Consider the following 20,772-nt stretch of genomic DNA (forward strand, 5'->3'; position numbering starts at 1 on the left):
GAGCTTATTCAAACTCATGTCCTTGAGTCCGTGATGCCATCCAACCATCTCATCCTCTGTCATTCCCTTCTCGTCCCACCTTCAATCTTTCCCAGCATCAGTGTCTTTTCAAATGAGTCAGCTCTTCACATCAGGTGGTGAAAGTAATGGAGTTTCGGCTTCAACATTAGTCCTTCCAATCAACACCCAGGACCGATCTCCTTTAGGATGGACTGGTTGGATCTCCTTGCAGTCCAAGGGACTCTCAAGACTCTTCTCCAACACCACAGTTCAAAAGCATCAGTTCTTTGGTGTTCAGCTTTCTTTATAGTCTAACTCTCACATCCATACATGACTACTGGAAAAACCACAGCCTTGACTAGATGTACCTTTGTTGGCAAAGTAATGTCTCTGCTTTTTAATAAGCTATCCAGGTTGATCATAACTTTTCTTCCAAGGAGTAAGCATCTTTTAATTTCATGGCTGCGATCACCATCTGCAGTGATTTCAGAGCCCAAAAAACTAAAGTCTGCCACTGTTTCCCCATCTATTTTCCATGAAGTGATGGGACCAGGTGCCATGATCTTAGTTTTATGAATATTGGGCTTTAAGCCAACTTTTTCACTCTCCTCTTTCACTTTCAACAAGAGGCTCTTTAGTTACTATTTACTTTCTGCCATAAGAGTTATGTCATCTGCATATCTGAGGTTATTGATATTTCACCCGGCAATCTTGATTCCAGCTTGTGCTTCTTCCAGCCCAGGGTTTCTCATGATGTACTCTGCATAGAAGTTAAATAAGCAGTGTGACAATATACAGCCTTGATGTACTCCTTTTCCTATCTGGAACCAGTCTGTTGTTCCATGTCCAGTTCTAACTGTTGCTTCCTGACCTGCATACAGGTTTCTCAAGAGGCAGGTCTGGTATTCCCATTTCTTGAAGAATTGTCCACAGTTTATTGTGATCCACACAGTCAAAGGCTTTGGCATAGTCAATAAAGCAGAAATAGATGTTTTTCTGAAACTCTCTTGCTTTTTCAATGATCCAGCAGATGTTGGCAATTTGGTCTCTGGTTTTTCTGCCTTTTCTAAAACCAGCTTGAACATCTGGAAGTTCACAATTCATGTATTGTTGAAGCCTGGCTTAGAGAATTTTGAGCATTACTTTACTAGAGTGTGAGATGAGTACAATTGTGCGGTAGTTTGAGCATTCTTTGTCATTGCCTTTCTTTGGGATTGGAATGAAGACCGACCTTTTCCAGTCCTGTGGCCACTGCTGAGTTTTCAAAATTTGCTGGCATATTGAGTGCAGCACTTTCACAACACCATTTTTCAGAATTTGAAATAGCTCAACTGGAATTCCATCACCTCCACTAGCTTTGTTTGTAGTGATGCTTCCTAAGGCCTACTTGACTTCACATTCCAGGATGTCTGGCTCTAGGTGAGTGTTCACACCATCGTGATTATCTGGGTCGTGAAGATCTTTTTTGTACAGTTTTTCTGTGTATTCTTGCCTCCTCTTCTTAATATCTTCTGCTTCTTTTAGGCCCATACCATTTCTGTCCTTTATCGAGCCCATCTTTGCATGAAATGTTCCCTTGGTATCTCTGATTTTCTTGAAGAGATCTCTAGTCTTTCCCATTCTGTTGTTTTCCTCTATTTCTTTGCACTGATCACTGAGGAAGGCTTTCTAATCTCTCCTTGCTATTCTTTGGAACTCTGCATTCAGATGGGTAGATCTTTCCTTTTCTCCTTTGCTTTTTGCTATTCTTCTTTTCACAGCTATTTGTAAGGCCTCCTCAGACAGCCATTTTGCTTTTTTGCATTTCTTTTCCATGGGGATGGTCTTGATCCCTGTCTCCTGTACAATGTCATGAACCTCCGTCCATAGTTCATCAGGCACTCTGTCTATCAGATCTAGTCCCTTAAATCTATTTCTCACTTCCACTGTATAATCATAAGGGATTTGATTTAGGTCATACCTAAATGGTCTAGTGGTTTTCCCTACTTTCTTCAATTTAAGTCTGAGTTTGGCAATAAGGAGTTCATGATCTGAGCCACAGTCAGCTTCCAGTTTTGTTTTTGCTGACTATATAGAGCTTCTCCATCTTTGGCTGCAAAGAATATAATCAATCTGATTTCGGTGTTGACCATCTGGTGATGTCCCTGTGTAGAGTCTTCTCTTGTGTTGTTGGAAGAGGGTGTTTGCTATGACCAGTGCGTTCTCTTGGCAAAACTCTATTAGCCTTTGCCCTGCTTCATTCTGTACTCCAAGGCCAAATTTGCCTGTCACTCCAGGTGTTTCTTGACTTCCTACTTTTGCATTCTACACACTGCTATATTCAAAATGGATAACCAACAAGGACATATTGTATAGAACTTGGAAGTCTGTTCAATGTTATGTGCCAGCCTGGATGGGACGGGGCTTTGGAGGAGAATGGACACATGTGTATGTGTGGCTGAGCCCCTTCGCTGTTCACCTGAAACTACCACAACATTGTTAATTGGCTATGCTCCGATACAAAAGGTTTAAAGTTTGAAAAAACAAACAAACAAACAAACCTGTGTCCTAGAGAAATAAATAAACTGTGATCCTGGTAATCATTAGCATCTCATTAAAATTTCAGTCCAAACAGTTAAGGACCTCTCTAGGCAACCCTCCGAAGCCAAATGGGATTTTAAACAGAGCAGCATGGCATTGCATAAGGAAGCACTTGGGTGACATGGGAGGGGACATGCTGTTCTGAAAAATCAGTAAGTGTCTGAGTTGATCATGTGCTGGACTGAAAAGGAGGTCATGTATCCATCTGCTTCAGGCAGGCAAACATGAGAGCTCTGAAGCATCATTAAAGCTGAAGCAATTCTGTAAAAAGTACTCAGTACAGGCAGCAACTTTCATTGTGTGCTTTCAAACTGAAAACCCAAGGCTATGATACAGAGACAATGGAAGAAATGCAGGGCCTTGTCCCCAGGTTTTTATCCAAGTCCAAATCAGCAGAGAATTTAAAAAGCACACTGAAGGCTAGAAGGCCAGAAAAAAGTGGAACATGCAGACGAATCTCCATATTGGTGGTCTAATTGGGACTCAGGCTGTAGGCCGCCATCAGTCACTCCATACGTCAGATATCACCAACAGTGATGCATTGTCAGAGGGTTTAGAGCCCTGGGGTTCTGGGGCTCAGCAGACGCTCCATCACTGACAGTGACAGCCGATCACTGCCACTGAGGCTAGCTTGTGGGAGGTTCTAGACATCAGTGCTATCGCAGGCAGAGAACTAAAAGAACAGAAGTCAAATACGAAGAGGATCTAAGATGATGACAGGGCCAGGTGACCAGAAACCGCATCAAAAGCATCCATGAATACGATAATCAGCACAGGAGACCTCCAGAAATTCAAGCGGTAAGGAAGAAAGATTAAAGAGCTACTAGACATTGGAGACCCCAGAAATGAGAAGCACCCATCAAGAGCGACTACCTAAGCTCAAGGGTGACCCATCTGTCGCATGGCTATGCCACTATGCCTGTACTTTCCATTTGAGTCATAGGAAGTCCATTTTTTTTTTTTTTTTTGAATGAAGGAAGGAAATAGGGAATGAATGAGTTTTTATTACACTGCAGATTTCTGACTTTCTTTTGCATGCTTAAAAAAATATTTGCATGCACACCACTGAAATCAGTAAATGGATGCATCATGCATGTTGTAGCTTCTGTATCTCCTACTGGTGCTAGAAACCAAACGAGACAAAAACACTGGTTGTTAAAAGGCATCGTAAACAGTAATGCTCCACAATAGTGTTAGTTGTTGCTGTCATTAGCTCAAAGTTATAAGAAGGAACAATGGTTTCTCATCGTTAAATTAGTCCTGAGATCCTAGTATTTATAAACCGAAATACTACTGTTCTACACTCACCCATGCAACTATATTTTTTAGCTAGCAAAGCCTTTTAATTTTAAAAAATCTTTATCTACCACTTGTATATCCTTTGGAATCCAGATTGGGTGTTCTGAACCCTGGCATGTTACTACACTGCCTCTCCTTCAGAAATACATAAATATTTGCAACCATTACTATAAAAAGAGGGCTACCCTGGTGGCTCAGATGGTAAAGAATCTGCCTGCCAATACAGGAGATGTGGGTTCAATCCCTGGGTCAGGAATATCCCCTGGAGAAAGGAATGGCAACCCATTCCAGTATTCTTGCTGGAAAATTCCTTGAAGAGAGGATCCTGGTGGGCTACAGTCCACAGGGTTGAAAAGAGTCAGACATGACTGAGCAACTAACACTTTCACTTTCACTACAGAAAGAATAAAGAGACAAAATAGTCCAAGACAGTAATTAAAAAAAAATTCTTTGAGATTACTTGCACCTCTGTTCCATTTTGAAGCAAACACAAATTTTGTGATTTTTTTTCTATTACGAAATTTGATATTTTCAAACATATAAAAGCAGTGCAAGAGCAGTTTCTTTAATTAGGTGCACCGAGAAGATATCATGTCAAATGAACTAATAAGTCTAAGTCACAGGTAACTCTCAGCATCAACCATGAAGCTGCTGAATCTACAGTGAAACAAAAGCAGAAGAGGCTCATCTTCCTGGGACAGGCTCAGCTTCCTTGGAAGTCAAAGTTGTGTTTCTCTGTGTTGGTCACTCACTGAACCAAACACAGCTTTGAGGTGTCCTCTTAGAGCCTCATCTCATGAGTCTAGAAGCTTGTTCTTGCAGTTGCATCCCGCATAAAGTGAGTGCTTACGTTCACACATACTGGGTTGGCCAAAAAGTTCATTCAATTTTTTTCTGTAAGATGTTAACTTTATGGCACAGCTGGGTTGCTGCAAAGTCTAGCCTCTTGGTCAAGAACTTCATGTCAGGCAAATTTATGCTAAATCTGAGTTTCTATCACTCTACCTCTTGTTGTTTAAACACTCAATATCTCAGTTTACTCATCCTCAAATTAAAAAATAGGAATACTGGACTTCCCTGGCAGTCCACTGTTAAGACTCCACACTTTTGCAGCAGGGGGCCTGGGTGCAATTGCTAGTCAGGGAACTAAGATCCCGCATGCCACCAAAAAAAACCGGAATACTATACTATAACCAGAAGTGAAATAAGAGAATATATAAGTGCTCAGCTGAGTCTCAGTGCAGTAAATTCTCAGAGATAAAAGCTCCTCTGGGCAAAGACAGTATCGAGAAAATACATCATCAATGTCCCGACAAACACCAACTTAATGTGCTCATTTGAGGTAACTATTAAGACAACTACCACTTAAAAATCTGGTTAAAGGTTTCATTTTCTCAGCCAGTTATTTACCCTGAGTGAATCAGGATCACAGCTAGACCCCATTTCCTGTTTTCTCTGAGATGACAGAGGCTGCTGGTGCCAATCTCAGTCTCATCCTTCACTAGGGCAGAGAAATGGCAACCACCTGGGGTCCACTTCATAAGGACTGTGGGGACTCAAGAAGCCACTGGGGTTCGATAGCTTTGCCCAGCCCCCGGCACTTAAATCTTTATCAGTACAGCCACCAAGAGCCAAAGCAGCAAGCAATCCCTTAATTCCACACAAAGCTGGAGCTAACCCATCATTCACAGATGCCCACCAAGGCCACAAAAATTGATTCCATCTCTGGTCTGACTCCTTGGAAGAAAAACTATGACAAACCTAGACAGCACATTAAAAAGCAGAGACATTACTTTGCAGACAAAGGTCCATTTAGTCAAAGCTATGGTTTTCCCAGTAGTCATGTATGGATGTGAGAGCTGGACCACAAAGAAGGCTGAGCACCAAAGAATGATGCTTTTGAACTGTGGTGTTGGAGAAGACTGTTGAGTCCCTTGGGCTGCAAGGAGATCAAACCAGTCAATCCTAAAGGAAATCAACCCTGAATATTCTTTGCAAGGACTGGTGTTGAAGCTGAAGCTCCAATCCTTTGGCCACTTGATACAAAGAGTCGACTCACTGGAAAAGACCCTGATGGCTGGGAAAGATTGAAGGCAGGAGAGGAGGGCAACAGAGTATTAGACGGTTGGATGACATCACTGACTCAATGGACATAAGTTTGAGCAAGTTCTGGGAAACAGTGAAAGACAGGGAAGCCTGGCGTGCTACAGTCCATGGGGTCACAGAGTTGGACACAACTGAGTGACTGAACAACAACTAGTCTGATTCCAACCCTGAACCTCCTAGGAAAAGAAGCAGAGCACAGATTGAATACTGTCCTCAGCAGTCTTCCCCAGGACACAGAATACCCAACACTGGCACTACTTGTACCACTGCTCCATCATCTGCATTATCTCACTGGAGCTCCTTTCTGTTTAACTCCATTTTAAAGAAGAGACAAGGAAGGCTAACAGGCCAATGGAACAGCTGTTCAGTGATAAAGCTGGAACTGAAATTCTGTTCTACTCAATTCTAAGCCCAGAGCCCTTTCCATCACACCTGGTAAGAGAGGTGAGGCATGCCAAATGTCAATTCTAAATTCCAGATTCCCAGACATTCTCAGCAAGCCCACAAAACATTAGCGATAACGGATCATAACAACTTCCAATCGCAAAGCAAGAGTCAATGGCTCAGTTACAAAATAGCTTAAAATGAGTCCCCATCAGACCTCCATGGCCACAAACTTGAAGAGAATTTCCTGAAATTATATGTTGGCAGTTCTTCAAATAGAACAATTCTCAGAAAAGCACTGGTTCGTGACGTAGCTGTTATCAGCTGCCATTTCTGACTTTCATTCCAGGTAAGATGTAAAATGCTTTCTGCTGGCCTCGCAGTCTATGCTAACTCCTACCACCAGCAGGTAAATCCCACCCAATAGTTCAGCCAGGAATAAATTCTGAACGACCTGAACTTGAAGGGGAGTTGTGGGAGCAGAAATCCCTCCTAATTAAAGGCCAGTTCATTAGCACTTTCATACATATGGATTAGCCATTTAAAGCGAAGTTAAATAGATTGGGGAAAGATTTTTAATGTCAAGAATCTCATCAAAATTCCTTACACAGCACCAGCAAGTGCCCTTCATTCATTAACGCTGTCCTTCCTGCCCTCGTATTAATCCCTCAGGTCACTCATCCAAAGAAGGCAAATGTCACAAAGTCCCCCTGAACACGCCCCCAAATTAGAATCAAAACGAAATGGAGATGAAGAATGGTCGTGGTGGTAACTGTGAACACCATTAGGACAGCGCCTTCCTGACAGGGCCCGTCTAGCCATCCTGGCAAATCTAACCCAGCTCCTCGCCCCTGGGCAGTCTTCTCTCCGTCATCCTCCCCTCTCATGAACTTCCAGGGCTCTGCCCTCTCCAAAGGGCCCTGCTGCCCCACACCACCTCTTCAACCTCTTCTGCTGCTGCCTCTAGCTCTCACCTCAGTACAAAAACCCCCTAATGCTCTCACCAGTGCTTCCCCTTTCCGTTTTTACTCTCGCCCCATCAATCTTGATAGTTCCCTTGACTTTCTCCAGCACCCACACACCAGGAACTCCATCCTCATCTCTCTGTTAGCAGCCTAAAGACCAGTTCCAGCCTCAAAGAACAACTCTTTACTGGCACATCCACTTGGTTGGCCTGTCATTGCAGAAAGGCTTCTGCACATTCCCTGTTTCTTTGAATTTCTCAAGTCACAGCCTCAGGGACACCTTTGACTCCACTCTCACCTCTGTTCCAAGCATTCCGCTGACACCCAAACTTGGATGACTCCACTCCTCAAACAGATTTCAGGTCCCCCTTCCATTCCCACCTCCGTACGAGCAAGACCTCACTTCCACTCACCTGAGCTTTCTGACTGATCTCCTTGCCTCACCATCTTTTCTTTACTGTAATATCTAACTCCATCAGAATAATCTTTATGAAAGTCACACAGTCCTTCTAGTCATCCCCTAACTGTACCAAAATCATCTTGGTAAAACAAAGATCAGTTCACATATGCAGCTAGTACAAAATGCTTCCAAGTCTTCCTTTTCCAAATACCTCAGCACCTAGATCTCCCCAATCTGGCCCAATCACTTCCAGGCTTACTTACTGTCCATCACTGCATCCAGAGGATCTTATCCCGCAGCCAATTGGACCTCCTGTTCTCTGAACTTCTTCTGCTCCACCCCATCTTTTGTTCCATAGAGATGTTCCCCATCTTCCTCACCCAAACAATACTTCAATGTCCAACTCACTGGAAATTCTTGTTGAACTATCATTAATATGAAAATTCAATCCATTGGAACCCTCAGTATTTTGAGAAGCTTAATCAATTAAGTCCCACCAATGCTGTCACACCAAAGGCCACTGGGGACAAGACTGTAGTTGAGATAGTTGGGTTGCTTACTCCTCACAGCGAGGGAACACACACACAGTGGGAAATCTTGGGGTGTCTCAGTCAGAGGGTGCTGTGCTGTGTTGGTTGTTCAGTCGTGTCTGACTTTTTGGGACCCCATGGACTGTAGCTTACCAGGCTCCTCTGTCCATGGGGATTCTCCAGGCAAGGATACTGGAGTGGGTTGCCATACCTTCGTCCAGGGGATCTTCCCCACCCAGGGATCAAACCCAGGTCTCCCACATTACAGGTGGATTCTTTACCATCTGAACCACTAGAAAAGCCCATTAATACTGGAGTGGGTAGCCTATTGCTTCTCCAAGAGATCTTTCTGATCCAGGAATCAAACCAGGGTCTCCTGCATTGCAGGTGGATTCTTTACCAGCTGAGCTACTAGAGGGTTTTAGATGGGGCTTCTTATAGGATTCACTCTACATGCTGTTGGAAAACAGGAGCAATTCTGTGATTATGTCAATGAATCTTGTCTATGGGTGGGAGCAGAGGCGAGCAAGGCTAAAGTCATAGCTCGTGAAAAAGCAGCTGGCCCTCATTTAATCTGCAGTAAAAAGAGGATGTTTCATATTTTGTGGGTTGTATGGTGACCTTGTTTTTCTCTGAACTTAGACAAAGTTATGAAATGGTCTTGTTTGTCTCATTTGAAGTCAGACGTGACTTGGCGACTACACAATAACGAGTGATCACATCTAAGGACTGTGTTCTGTGTATTTATGTCCTTATGTCCAACAGGAGACACCACGGCCCAGCTGTGAGCACCAGGCCGGCTCCTAACAACTCCAAGACCTGCTTGTAAGTGTCCAACAAGCTTCCAGATGTCAGGCACTGCTCCTCTCTTTCTCAATTCTTAGTGTTATCATGACGTCAATGTAGAGCCTGAGACATTGTCTGAGGTAGAGGACAGATTAGGAAAACAAGACAAGCTGCAGCTAGGTAGACAAGATCCTACCTGGGAGCCCAGTGGTGAGAGCACTTATCATATTTCACAATATAACAGAAGAAGGGCCTGATAACAGGATTAAGATGTGGGGAAAAGGACAACATATTCTGTAAAAGCAACAACTCTCAAGAATAATGTGGTATCCAAACCAGGCCCCTCCTACAGCATGTCTTCATCCTAGTCAGTCTGATCGTGTTTTCTGGTTAATAAAGATGAAAGTTGTCCACTGTACATATCCAAGAATCTTAATGCAATTAGCCATTCATTATCAAGCTAAATGTGTTCATATTGTTATATGTGAACATTTTCCTTTATGGCTATTAAAGTCCTGATCATTAAGTCTTATCTTAGATTCTGTTTCCAGCAGACACTATCAGAGTGCTGATACTGCCAAATCTGAGTTTAACAGAACAAAGCGATGCCAATTGTGTCTTTCAGGCTCATCCAGACCAGAAATGCAGCTCACATGTTAGACGTATGAGAAAAATAGAAAAAACAGTATCTGAAATTCTTATAACTTCCTTTAAAACGATTTCATTTGGGGGACTTCCCTGATTGTACAGTGGATGAGAATCAGCCTGCCAATGCAAGCGACATGGGTTCAATCCCTGGTCTGGGAAGATTTCACAGGCCACAGAGCAACTACACCTGCATACTGCAACTACCGAAGCTCATGTGCCTAGATCCTGTGCTCGGCAACAGGAGAAGTCCATGCAGCACAGCAAAGAGTAGCACCCACTCACTGCAACTGGAGAAAGCCCGTGTGTAACAACTGAGACCAGCGCAAACAAACAAAAATTCATCTGGAAAAAGTCTGCACATCCTTTCTTTTATGGTCTAGACGGTCTGCGTGGCCAACCCTATGACAGAATAATCAGCAGATACCTGAGCAGCAACTCTTTCCAGATCTAGCCTGTGACAATTAATGAGCATCTGAGGTTATTCCTAAAAGACAATGCTGTTAAAGTGCTGCACTCAATATGCCAGCAAATTTGGAAAACTCAGCAGTGGCCACAGGACTGGAAAAGGTCAGTTTTCATTCCAATCCCAAAGAAAGGCAATGCCAAAGAATGCTCAAACTACTGCACAATTGCACTCATCTCATACACCAGCAGAGTAATGCTCAAAATTCTCCAAGCAAGGCTTTAACAGTACATAAACCAAGAAATTCCAGATGTCCAAGCTGGATTTAGAAAAGGCAGAGGAACCAGAGATCAAATTGCCAACACCTGTTGGATCACAGAAAAAGCAAGAGAGGTCCAGAAAAACATCTACATATGCTTTATTGACTACACCAAAGCCTTTGCCTGTGTGGATCACAACAAACTGTGGAAAATTCTTCAAGAAATGGGAATACCAGACAGCCTTACCTGGCTCCTGAGAAATCTGTATGCAAGTCAAGAAGCAGCAGTTAGAAACAGATATGGAACAACGGACTGGTTCCAAATCGGGAAAGGAGTACGTCAAGGCTGCATATTGTCACCCTGCTTATTTAACTTCTATGCAGAGCACATCATGCAAAATGCCAGACTGGGTGAAGCACAAGCTGGAATCAAGATTGCCAAGAGAAATATCAATAACCTCAGATATGCAGATAACACCACTCTTATGGCAGAAAGTGAAGAGGAACTGAAGAGCCTCTTGATGCAGGTGAAAGAGGAAGTGAAAAAGCTGGCTTAAAATTCAGCATTCAAAAAACTAAGATCATGGCATCCGGTCCCATCACTTCATGGGAAATAGATGGGTAAACAATGGAAACAGTGACAGACTTTATTTTCTTGGGCTCCAAAATCATTGCAGATGGTGACTGCAGTCATGAAATTAAAAGACGCTTGTTCCTTGGAAAAAAAGCTATGACCAACCTAGACAGCATATTAAAAAGCAGATACATTACTCTGCAGGCAAAAAGTCCATCTAGTCAAAGCTATGGTTTTTCCAGTAGTCATGTATGGATGTGAGAGTTGGACCATAAAGAAAGCTGAGCACCGAAACACTGATGATTTTGAACTGTGGTGTTGGAGAAGACTCTTGAGAGTTCCCTTGGACTGCAAAGAGATCCAACCAATCAATCCTAAAGGAAATCAGTCCTGAATATTCATTGGAAGGACTGATGCTGAAGCTGAAGCTCCAATAATTTGGCCACCTGATGTGAAGAACTGACTCACTGGAAAAGACCCTGATGTTGGAAAAGATTGAAGGTAGGAGAAGGGGCCGACAGAGGATGAGACAGTTTGATAGCATCACCAGCTCGATGGGTATGAATTTGAGTGAGCTCCGGGAGTTGGTGATGGACAGGGAAGCCTGGTGTTGCTGCAGTCAGTCCATGGGGGTCACAAAGAGTCGGACAAGACTGAACAACTGAACTGAATTGAGGTTATTCATGGGAAAGAAAAAAAACCTGTTATTTTTATTTCCATGTAGAAATCCTCAGGCTTTCCAGGTGGGACTAGTGGTAAAGAACCTGCCTGCCAATGAGGGAGATGTAAGAGAAGCAGATTTGATCTCCAGGTCAGGAAGATCCCCTGGAAGAGAGCATGGCAACCCACTCCAGCATTCTTGCCTGGAGAATCCCATGGACAGAGGAGCCTGGTGGGATACAATCCATAGGATAGCACAGAGTCAGACACAACTGAAGTGATTTAGCATACATGCAGCACACATGTTGACACATTTATACTACTATGTGTAAAACAGATAGCTAGTGGGAAGCTGCTGTATAACACAGGGAGCTCAGCTTGGTGATGGCCTAGATGGATAGGATGGGAGCGGAAGGCAGGAGGTTCCAGAAGGAGGGGATATATGTATACATATATCTGATTCACTTCACTGTAAAGCAGACACTAACACAACATTATAAAGCAATTATACTCCAATTTAAAAAAAACAAAACAAAACAAAACAAGATTGGAGTAATAACTCAAGTGTATCAGGCAGGGGCCAAGATCAGTGAACTCAGGCAAATCACCTTCCCTCTTAGCAAGGATTCCTTCTCGCACTGGTCACCATCCAAAAGGCATTTCCAGACCCCACCACTGCTTAGAGATCACACTAGATATCACCTGCCACCTGTAAGGGTCATGGCAGGTCCCTGGCAACTCCATGCATGGTGGCCCTGCTCCCCACGATGTCCATTAGACTCCATGCTCTCACTTTCTCCATCCTTGGGAGATTTCAATTTGTGATTTTCTTAGAGAACACGTGGCCTATATCACTTAACACTGTCCCTGAAAGATAACTTTTCCATGATTGCTCACTGCTGACATTTTATTATTTAATACTAAAATCCCATCAGAGCTCCCTAGCCTGATAAGCTAAAAATGAAGTCTGAAAATAAAGCACCTGGCAAATCTGATTTGCAGTCATATCCAAATGGCATTTTGTCAGATGGGAGCTAATTATCAACCTGACATGATTTCAATCTGCTTCCATTTTATGAAACGGGGTCTGCGTGCTCTCTACAAAGAGGATCAGCCTTGCCTCTCTTCAGCTTGACACCCAATTTCACCTACTCTCATGAGATTCTTCTATTATGCAAACTATTGGTAAAGCAATTACATGCTCCGAAAGATTAAGACTAGAAATTTAGCATTCAGAGAATTGTCATTTTCACCTCTTAAAATGTAAATTCTTGCCAGATGTTAAGATGCTTTTTTTACTTTACACAATGTCACCTAATGATCTGAGGAAGCCACCCCTCCAAAAGCAATTTCATCTCCCCAGTTTGACAAGAGCGTTGACTGAACTCCAAGGCTCTATCCTGGAGGACTGCCTAATGAGTGCAGGCATCCAGAAACAGGACACTTGTTTCTTCAGGCTTTTCAAGGCTCCTTAGAGGCCAGGCATTGGCCTTATCAAGCGAAAGGCTACAAATGGACACAAATGAAGGCTGGGCAGAGAATAGCAGTTGGGAAAAGAGGAACTTTACAGGAGACACTTCACCCTTTTGACTTGAGGAAAAGTGCTGGAATCTCCATGGATGGAAAGCAACTGCATAGCCCTTACTGCTCTTGCCAGGAAACATGCTCTGTGTCTCTCATCTAACACCCTTACACACAACAGAAGATCATGGTCAACAGAACGACATGGAATGAAGCTCCTTCTGTCTAAGTACAGGAACATCCCTGGTGGTCCAGTGGCTAAGACTCTGTGCTCCGAGTGCAGGTGAAACGGAGCAGGTCCTTGCCCTACCCACCCACCTCAGTGTTCTCTGCCTGTGGAAAATTTTAGTCAAAGAAAAAATTTAATCAGAGAAGTGAGAAATGGGGAAACAAAGGGAAACAGTCACAGGAGACTGAATAATACTAACGTAGTCATTAAGCATAGTCAAGGATCTTTAGTTCTTTCTCAAGGGATGTAGATAATATTCTGAGCCATATCCTGTGAGCTGTCTTAAAGATACTGAAACACTAGGTGGAGAATTTAACTACATGATGACCAGACTGTACCCAGAACATGAGCTGCCACAATTCAGAGAATTAGCTTCAAAGAAATGTTAACAAACGGACTCTGGAACTGAAGATTACCTGTACCTAAAACAACCAAGATGACGCTGGTCAGAGCACCGAAGACCAGTCTGAAGATGACTGTCAGGGCTGGCTGTTGTTTCTACATGTAGTATTCCCCCACTTTGTCTATAAAAGATCTTATCCCACTGGCTGCCAGTGGTAGGGGGGTCGACCTTTGGACAGACATCTGCCACCCACTCCCCCACCAATTGCTGACATTTGAAATAAAGCCAAATTTCTTTCCCACCAACCTGGCCTGCTTATTGGCTTTTGAGCAGCAAGCAGCCGGACCCCTCACTCTTTTGATAACACAGGAGGCGCGGGCTCAATCCCTGGGAACTAGATCCCACATACTGCAACTAGGAGTTTGCATGCTGCAACTAAAGATCCTGCATGCAGCACTGAAGATCAAAGATCCTGCAACCAAGACTTGAAGCAGCCAAATAAATAAGTAAATGACAACAACCCAAAAAAAAAAAAAAAAAAGAATAAAAGCTAGAAGGGTGAGATCAGTAACTTGTCCCAGGTCCAGTCTGTGGATTTGCAGCTGCAACTGCAGCTGAACTGATGAGCATCTAAGACGTTACGTGTGAAAAGGGAAACCCAGGCCCCGAAATGGCCTGTAAAGTCCTACAGGGATAGTCAACAAGTGGAGGGTCTCATGAGTCCTTTCTCCCACTCCTCCTTGTGTGAACAGAGAGACACCAGGAAGCATATTTTCTATTTAGGATCATGTAAACCTCCCACCACGGGCTTCCCTGGTGGCTCAGACGGTAAAGCGTCTGCCTGCAACATGGGAGACCCGGGTTCGATCCCTGGGTTGGGAAAGATCCTCTGGAGTAGGAAATGGCAACCCACTCCAGTATTCTTGCCTAGGAAATCCCATGGGCAGAGGAGCCTGGTGGGCTACAGTCCATGGGGTCGCAGAGTCAGACAGGACTTAGCGACTAAACAACAAACAAGCCTCCCACCAGAGGCTTCCCTGGTGGCTCAGACGGTAAAGCATCTGCCTGCAACATGGGAGACCAGGGTTCGATCCCTGGGTTGGGAAAGATCCCCTGGAGTAGGAAATGGCAACCCACTCCAGTATTCTTGCCTAGGAAATCCCATGGGCAGAGGAGCCTGGTGGGCTACAGTCCATGGGGTCACAAAGAGTTGGACACGACTTAGCACACAAGCCTTGACACACACGTTGACAGATATTACTAAAAAGCAGCAGATACTTCTACATAACTACATCCTCACTTCAAGTTGTCAAAATACACCAACTAAATATGAGGGTAAGGTGAGTCTGTTTGAGAACAGAAGTCAGAGGAGAACGGGAGGAGAAACAAAACCGCCTTCTGGTCCTGTGACATGTGATTTTCTCCGTGGAGCTCATGGAAGAAACGGGGACTCTCAGGAGACTTGTGTGGAGGATGCTCTGAGGTTCTTCTCTGGATCCTGGCCCGGGGAATTATCACTACCCCATGTGTCATGACATCCACAGCATTGGGAGCAGTGGGCTCCTGAGTCGTGACATGAGAAGGACAGATGAAGCTTTCTTCATCTGCAAACGCCAACGCTCCCGGGGCCCCACGTTCCAAACAGGTAAGGGCACTGCGCAGCACACCCCCTCCTTCACCGTGAAGGTGCCACAGCACGTGCCTGCCAGGCACACGGAAGAACACTGGCCCCCAAGGGGAAGCGGCTCCCACCCCACACAGCTCTGATAGGGGAGGACGAGTATACTCACAGAAAAGTGTCCCCTGTCATATGTAGACTACAGAAATGCCTTCACCACGAGGCTCACGTTGTTTTGGTGTTTAGTCACCAAGTGGTGTCTGACTCTGCAACCCCATGGACTGTAGCCTGCCGGGTGCCTCTGTCCATGGGATTTCTGAGGCAAGAATACTGGAGTGGGTTGCCACTTCCCAAGGATCAAATCTGGATCTCCTGCACTGCAGGTGGATGCCTTACCACTGCACCACCGGGGAAGCCCATGAGGTTTATGAAAAACCCCAAAAATGTTACTGGGATAGTTCACTTCACGTGTCAGCTCAGCTAAGCCACAGGACCCAAATGTCTGGTCAGACATTAGGCTAGATGTTCTCGTGAAGGTATTCTTTAGATAAAATGAGTATTTACAACAGTGGGCTTTGAGTAAATCATTACCCTCCCAGAAAGTGGGTGGGCTTCATCCAATCAGTTGAAAGTCTTAGGAGCAAAGACTGAGGTTTGCTGAGGCAGGAGGAATTTGAGCTCAAAAGTGTAACATAGAAATCCTGCCTAAGTTGACAGCCTGCCAGCTTGTACCACATTTTGAACTTGCCAGTCCTCACAACTGCATGAGTCAGCTCCTTAAAATTGAGCAATGGGTTTCTTTTTCTGTCTCTCCCTCTCTCTCTTCTGTTTGTCTGGAAAATCCTACTCACCAGGCAGACTAACCAGGTCCATTCCCTCTACATTTTAGAGGATTGGGGCCCTTGGCAAAACATCAATCCCATGACTGTTTAGAAAACCAGAGAAGTAGAAGTCTACATGAAAGAGGCTTTTCAATACCCTTCAAAGGTTCAATTGTATTTCCTACTCGCTCCTTAGGTGATGGATGAGTAGGACCTGTGCCCCTGGAAAGTTCCAGACCAGGCATAGCATAGGGGAACCGGGGCACCTGGGCTGGAACCGGGACTCGGCCTCTGGGGGGGTGAATGACCACCGACACGTGACTGAATCAGGAATAAGGCATTTCATACCTTGGTGGAAACACACTTCCACCACATCCATCCAGCAGGGAGGGAAATAAAAGGACCAGAGACGTAAAGCACCCAGCTCAGGACTGAGCAAGACTAAGCTCACTAAATTGTACCTTATTGTTAGACAAAAGATACTAATAAAACACACTTCCTTCTACTCCCATCCCTAAGAGGGGAGAGAAACACATCCAAGGATAATCTTTGTTTTGGTTTGGTTTTTGCCTTTTTTGTTGGCGTATAATTGCTTTACAATGTTGTGTTAGTTTCTGCCATACAGTGAAGAGAAGATATGTGCCTACAGCTACCAGTAGGCACATATGTCCTCCCTCTTGGACCTCCCTTCCCCTATCCCACTCCTCTAGGTCCTCACAGAGCACCAAACTGAGCCAACTGTGCTGCAGAGCAGGTTCCCACCAGCTATCTATCTCACACATAGAAGTGCGTATATGGGACTTCCATGGTGGATCAGTGGTACAGAACCAGTCTGCCAATGGAGGAGACACAGACGGGTTCAATCCCGGGGTCAGGAAGATCCCCTGGAGAAGGAACCAGCAACCCACCCCAGTATTCTTGCCTAGGAAATCCCATAGACAGAGAAGCCTGGTAGGCTACAGTCCATGGGGTCACAGAGTCGGACTCAACTTAACAACTAAACACGTGTATATATGTCCATCCTAAGCTCTCAGCTCTTACCACTCTTCTGTCCCTTGCTGTGTCTACATGTCCATTCTCTACATCCAAGTCTCTATTCCTGCCCTGGAAATAGGTTCATCTCTACCATTTTTCTAGATTCTACATATGCCTGCCTGCCTACTTAGTTGCTCAGTTGTGTCCGACTCTTTAGCAACCCCACAGACTGTAGCTCACCAGGCTTCTCTGTCCGTGGAATTTTCCAGGCAAGAATACTGGAGAGGGTTGTCATTTCCTAGCTCCAGGGGATCTTCCTGAACCAGGTATCAAACCCAAGTATCCAGTGTCTCCTACATTGCAAGCAGATTCTTTACCCATCAGGGAAGCACTCTATAGATTCCATATATATATGTTAATAAAAACATACAAGGATAATTAATATAGAGCTTCAAATACCAAGAAAGGGATACTATGGGTGACTGTGGGAACTCGAAGGAAAGCTGATTCAACCTCAGAAGGGGAAGTTTGCAGGCGAGATGGGGTGACAGGGGAGCAGGCACTCCAGGCAGAGGGCACTGCGTAGCAGAACCAGGAGTGGAGCCAACCAGGGGACTTGTCGGCCATGTACATGGGTCAGAGAAGTGGGGCAGGGATCACTGGGCTGGGAAGCATTCTAAAGAGCCAGCTCGTGCAAGGATGCAGACGTGGGGAGACTATAAATCAGAGGAAAGACAGAGCTGCCGGTGTGCGTTCTTTTCAGAGCTGCGCGGACACAAACTTTCACTAGTAACTACCCTGACTTCTCAGTCTCAAAACTTTCACAGTCAACAATCAGCGATACAAATGCAGAAGACATCCGGAAAATAAATGATGGAAGTTGTGAACGTTTACACAGGAAGCCAAAAAAGTCCTCTAACATGAACTGTGCCCCAAGTAAGAATTTTAAATGATGATAAAATGCTGAATGGACTGCATTCTGCTTTGTGTGCATGTGAAAATGAAAAACATTCCATTAACCTCAGAACCCAGTAATAAAAGATATATAATGCAGGAAAGGCTCTGAAGTGACCTATAGTCAATTGTCCAAAATAATTAAGCTATTATCAGTCCACGGGGTCTCAAAAAGAGTCGGACATGACTTAGGGGCTAAACAACAACAAAAAGATTAAGCCTGGTTTTCATTTTCTTCATTTTGCTGACTTATATTTTCTTCTTTTTCTATAACGACTGTGGAATGCTCATGAAAAGACGAAAGGGTATTTTTCAAAGCCTGCCTAAAGGGAGTCTAAAAAGAAAGAGTGTTATACTTCTCAGGCAGCATTAGTGGTAAAGAATCTGCCTGCCAGTGCAGGGGACTTAAAAGATGAGGGCTGGATTCCTGGGTTGGGAAGATCTTCTGGAAGAGGGCAGGGCGACCCACTCCAGTATTCTTGCCTGGAGAATCCCATGGACAGAGGAGCCTGGTGGGCTACAGCCCATATGGCTGCAAAGAGTCAGACACAACTGAAGCGAATGAACACACACATACACACACACATATACACACACACACACACACAAGTGGGGTCCACTTGGATGGACAAGCAAACCCCTGCAGCAGGCCAACCTGTGCTCAGATGCAAAAGAAAAGTTAAAGATTGGGGAAAGAAGGAGAGGGCTTCCCAGCCCGGCCACGATACCCACCTGGGTCACAGAGGCACTTGTAGCTGGTGCCCACGCTGCGGCACGTGCCGTGGGCGCAGGGGCTGAGCGCACAGAAGTCCACGAGCTGCGCACACGCCGGGCCTGTGAAGCCCGCGCTGCAGCTGCAGCCGAAGTGCAGCCCATCGGCGTAGCAGGTCCCGTTGTTCTGGCAGGGTGCCGAGGCGCATGGGTCCACCTTCTCCTCGCAGGTGGAGCCCAGGTAGCCTAAGGAAAGATGCAGAAGGGCAGAGGGGTAAAAAGAAACATCACATTCCACTTAATCACTGAGAAACTCAGGCTGCTGTTCAGAACTCTGCTTCATCGTCAACTGATGAATACCGCACCACCCAACCAGGCGGGTTTTCTTTGCTTTGGTAACAAAGGTATTTCCATTTTGGTGGAAATATAAAATGTATGATTGCTTAGGTGTGGCAATGGCAACCCACTCCAGTACTCTTGCCTGGAAAATCCCATGGACGGAGGAGCCTGGAAGGCTGCAGTCCATGGGGTCGCGAAGAGTCGGACATGACTGAGCGACTTCATTTTCACTTTTCACTTTCATGCATTGGAGAAGGCAATGGCAACCCACTCCAGTGTTCTTGCCTGGAGAATCCCAGGGACAGAGGAGCCTGGTGGGAGGCCGTCTATGGGGTCGCACAGAGTCGAACACAGCTGATGCGACTTAGCAGCAGCAGCAGCAGTGAGATACAGGGAGATAGATATATTGGGTTGGCTGAAAAGTTCATTTAATGGGTAACACCCTATGGAAAACCTGAACGAACTTTTCTGGCCAACCTGATATGTATATCTATGTATGTACAAAGTAGAAAGATGGCAAAAATAAATTAATGCTGATTGATTTTAGGAAGCTGGGACTGGGATCAGTAGAGAGATTTAATCTCTTATTTAATACACATTGCTGGAGGAAGATATTCCTTACTTTGTTTTAATAGATGAAGAATAATCCTGAATTTAAAACCTTAAATTCATATAAAACAGGAAATGTGAAAAATATCATTTTCCACCTTTATTCCTTTGTTCCTCACTCCTTTCTCTAGAATAACCCACTGTTAGCAGTTTCTTGAATATATAATTTTTAACAATTTGGTCATTGCAATGGAAAAACAAACTGGGTGTATCCATACAATGGAACACTATTATGCAACAAAGAGGAAATAAATGTTCTGAAGCATGCACCAACATCATTGTTGTTTAGTCGCTAAGTCCTGTCTGATTCTGCGACCCCATGGACTGTAGCCCACCAGGCTCCTCTGCCCATGGGATTTCCTAGGCAAGAATACTGGAGTGGGTTGCCATTTCCTTCTCCAGGGGATCTTCCTGACTCAGGAATGGAACCTGCATCTCCTGTGTCTCCTGCAGTGGCAGGCTGATTCTTTACCACTGTGCCACCTGGGGAGCCTATCCCAATACAAAATAAAAAGTTACAAAAAATTTTTAAATAAATAAATGACCCTGGGAAAGCCAATAAGCTGGACCCTTGGCTTCTTCAAGGGGAGAACATTTGTCCTATAAAAGGATTTTGAAGGAGAACTAAGTACAGGTGCTGGCCTGAGGAAGAAAGAAGGCATGGGGGTGGGTGTATGCTCAGATGTGTCCGATTCTTTGCAACCCCATGGACTGCAGTCCACCAGGCTCCTCTGCCCATGGAATTTTCCAGGCAAGAATACTGGAGTGGGTTGCCGTTTCCTTCTCCAGGGGATCTTCCAGGGATCGAACCTGTGTCTCCTGCATTGGCAGGCAGATTCTTTATCACTGAGCCACCTGGGAAGCCCTGTGCCAATGTGGATGAACCTAAAGGACATACGTTAAGAAGCTAGATACAAAACACCATCTGTTGTATAATCTCATTTATAAGGACTGTCCAGACAAAATAAATCTACAGGTAAAATAAATCTCTATATAAAGTAGATGAGTGGTTGCCTGGGGCTGGGGTGGGAAGAGGGGCTGACAGAAGATGGCATGAG

General features: G+C 44.7%; 1 protein-coding gene across 1 annotated transcript in view; it reads right to left on the minus strand.

Annotated features, from left to right (window-relative positions):
* Window positions 1-20,772, minus strand: part of DNER (delta/notch like EGF repeat containing) — a 383,785-nt gene that overhangs the window by 75,018 nt on the left and 287,995 nt on the right. Inside the window, exon 8 of the mRNA XM_055574473.1 lies at window positions 18,788-19,012. Coding sequence (XP_055430448.1) covers window positions 18,788-19,012 — 225 coding nt within the window. The remainder of the gene's footprint in view (window positions 1-18,787; window positions 19,013-20,772) is intronic.

This window comes from Bubalus kerabau, chromosome 3 (assembly GCF_029407905.1).
Source record: "Bubalus kerabau isolate K-KA32 ecotype Philippines breed swamp buffalo chromosome 3, PCC_UOA_SB_1v2, whole genome shotgun sequence".
NCBI classification, from domain to species: Eukaryota; Metazoa; Chordata; class Mammalia; order Artiodactyla; family Bovidae; genus Bubalus; species Bubalus kerabau.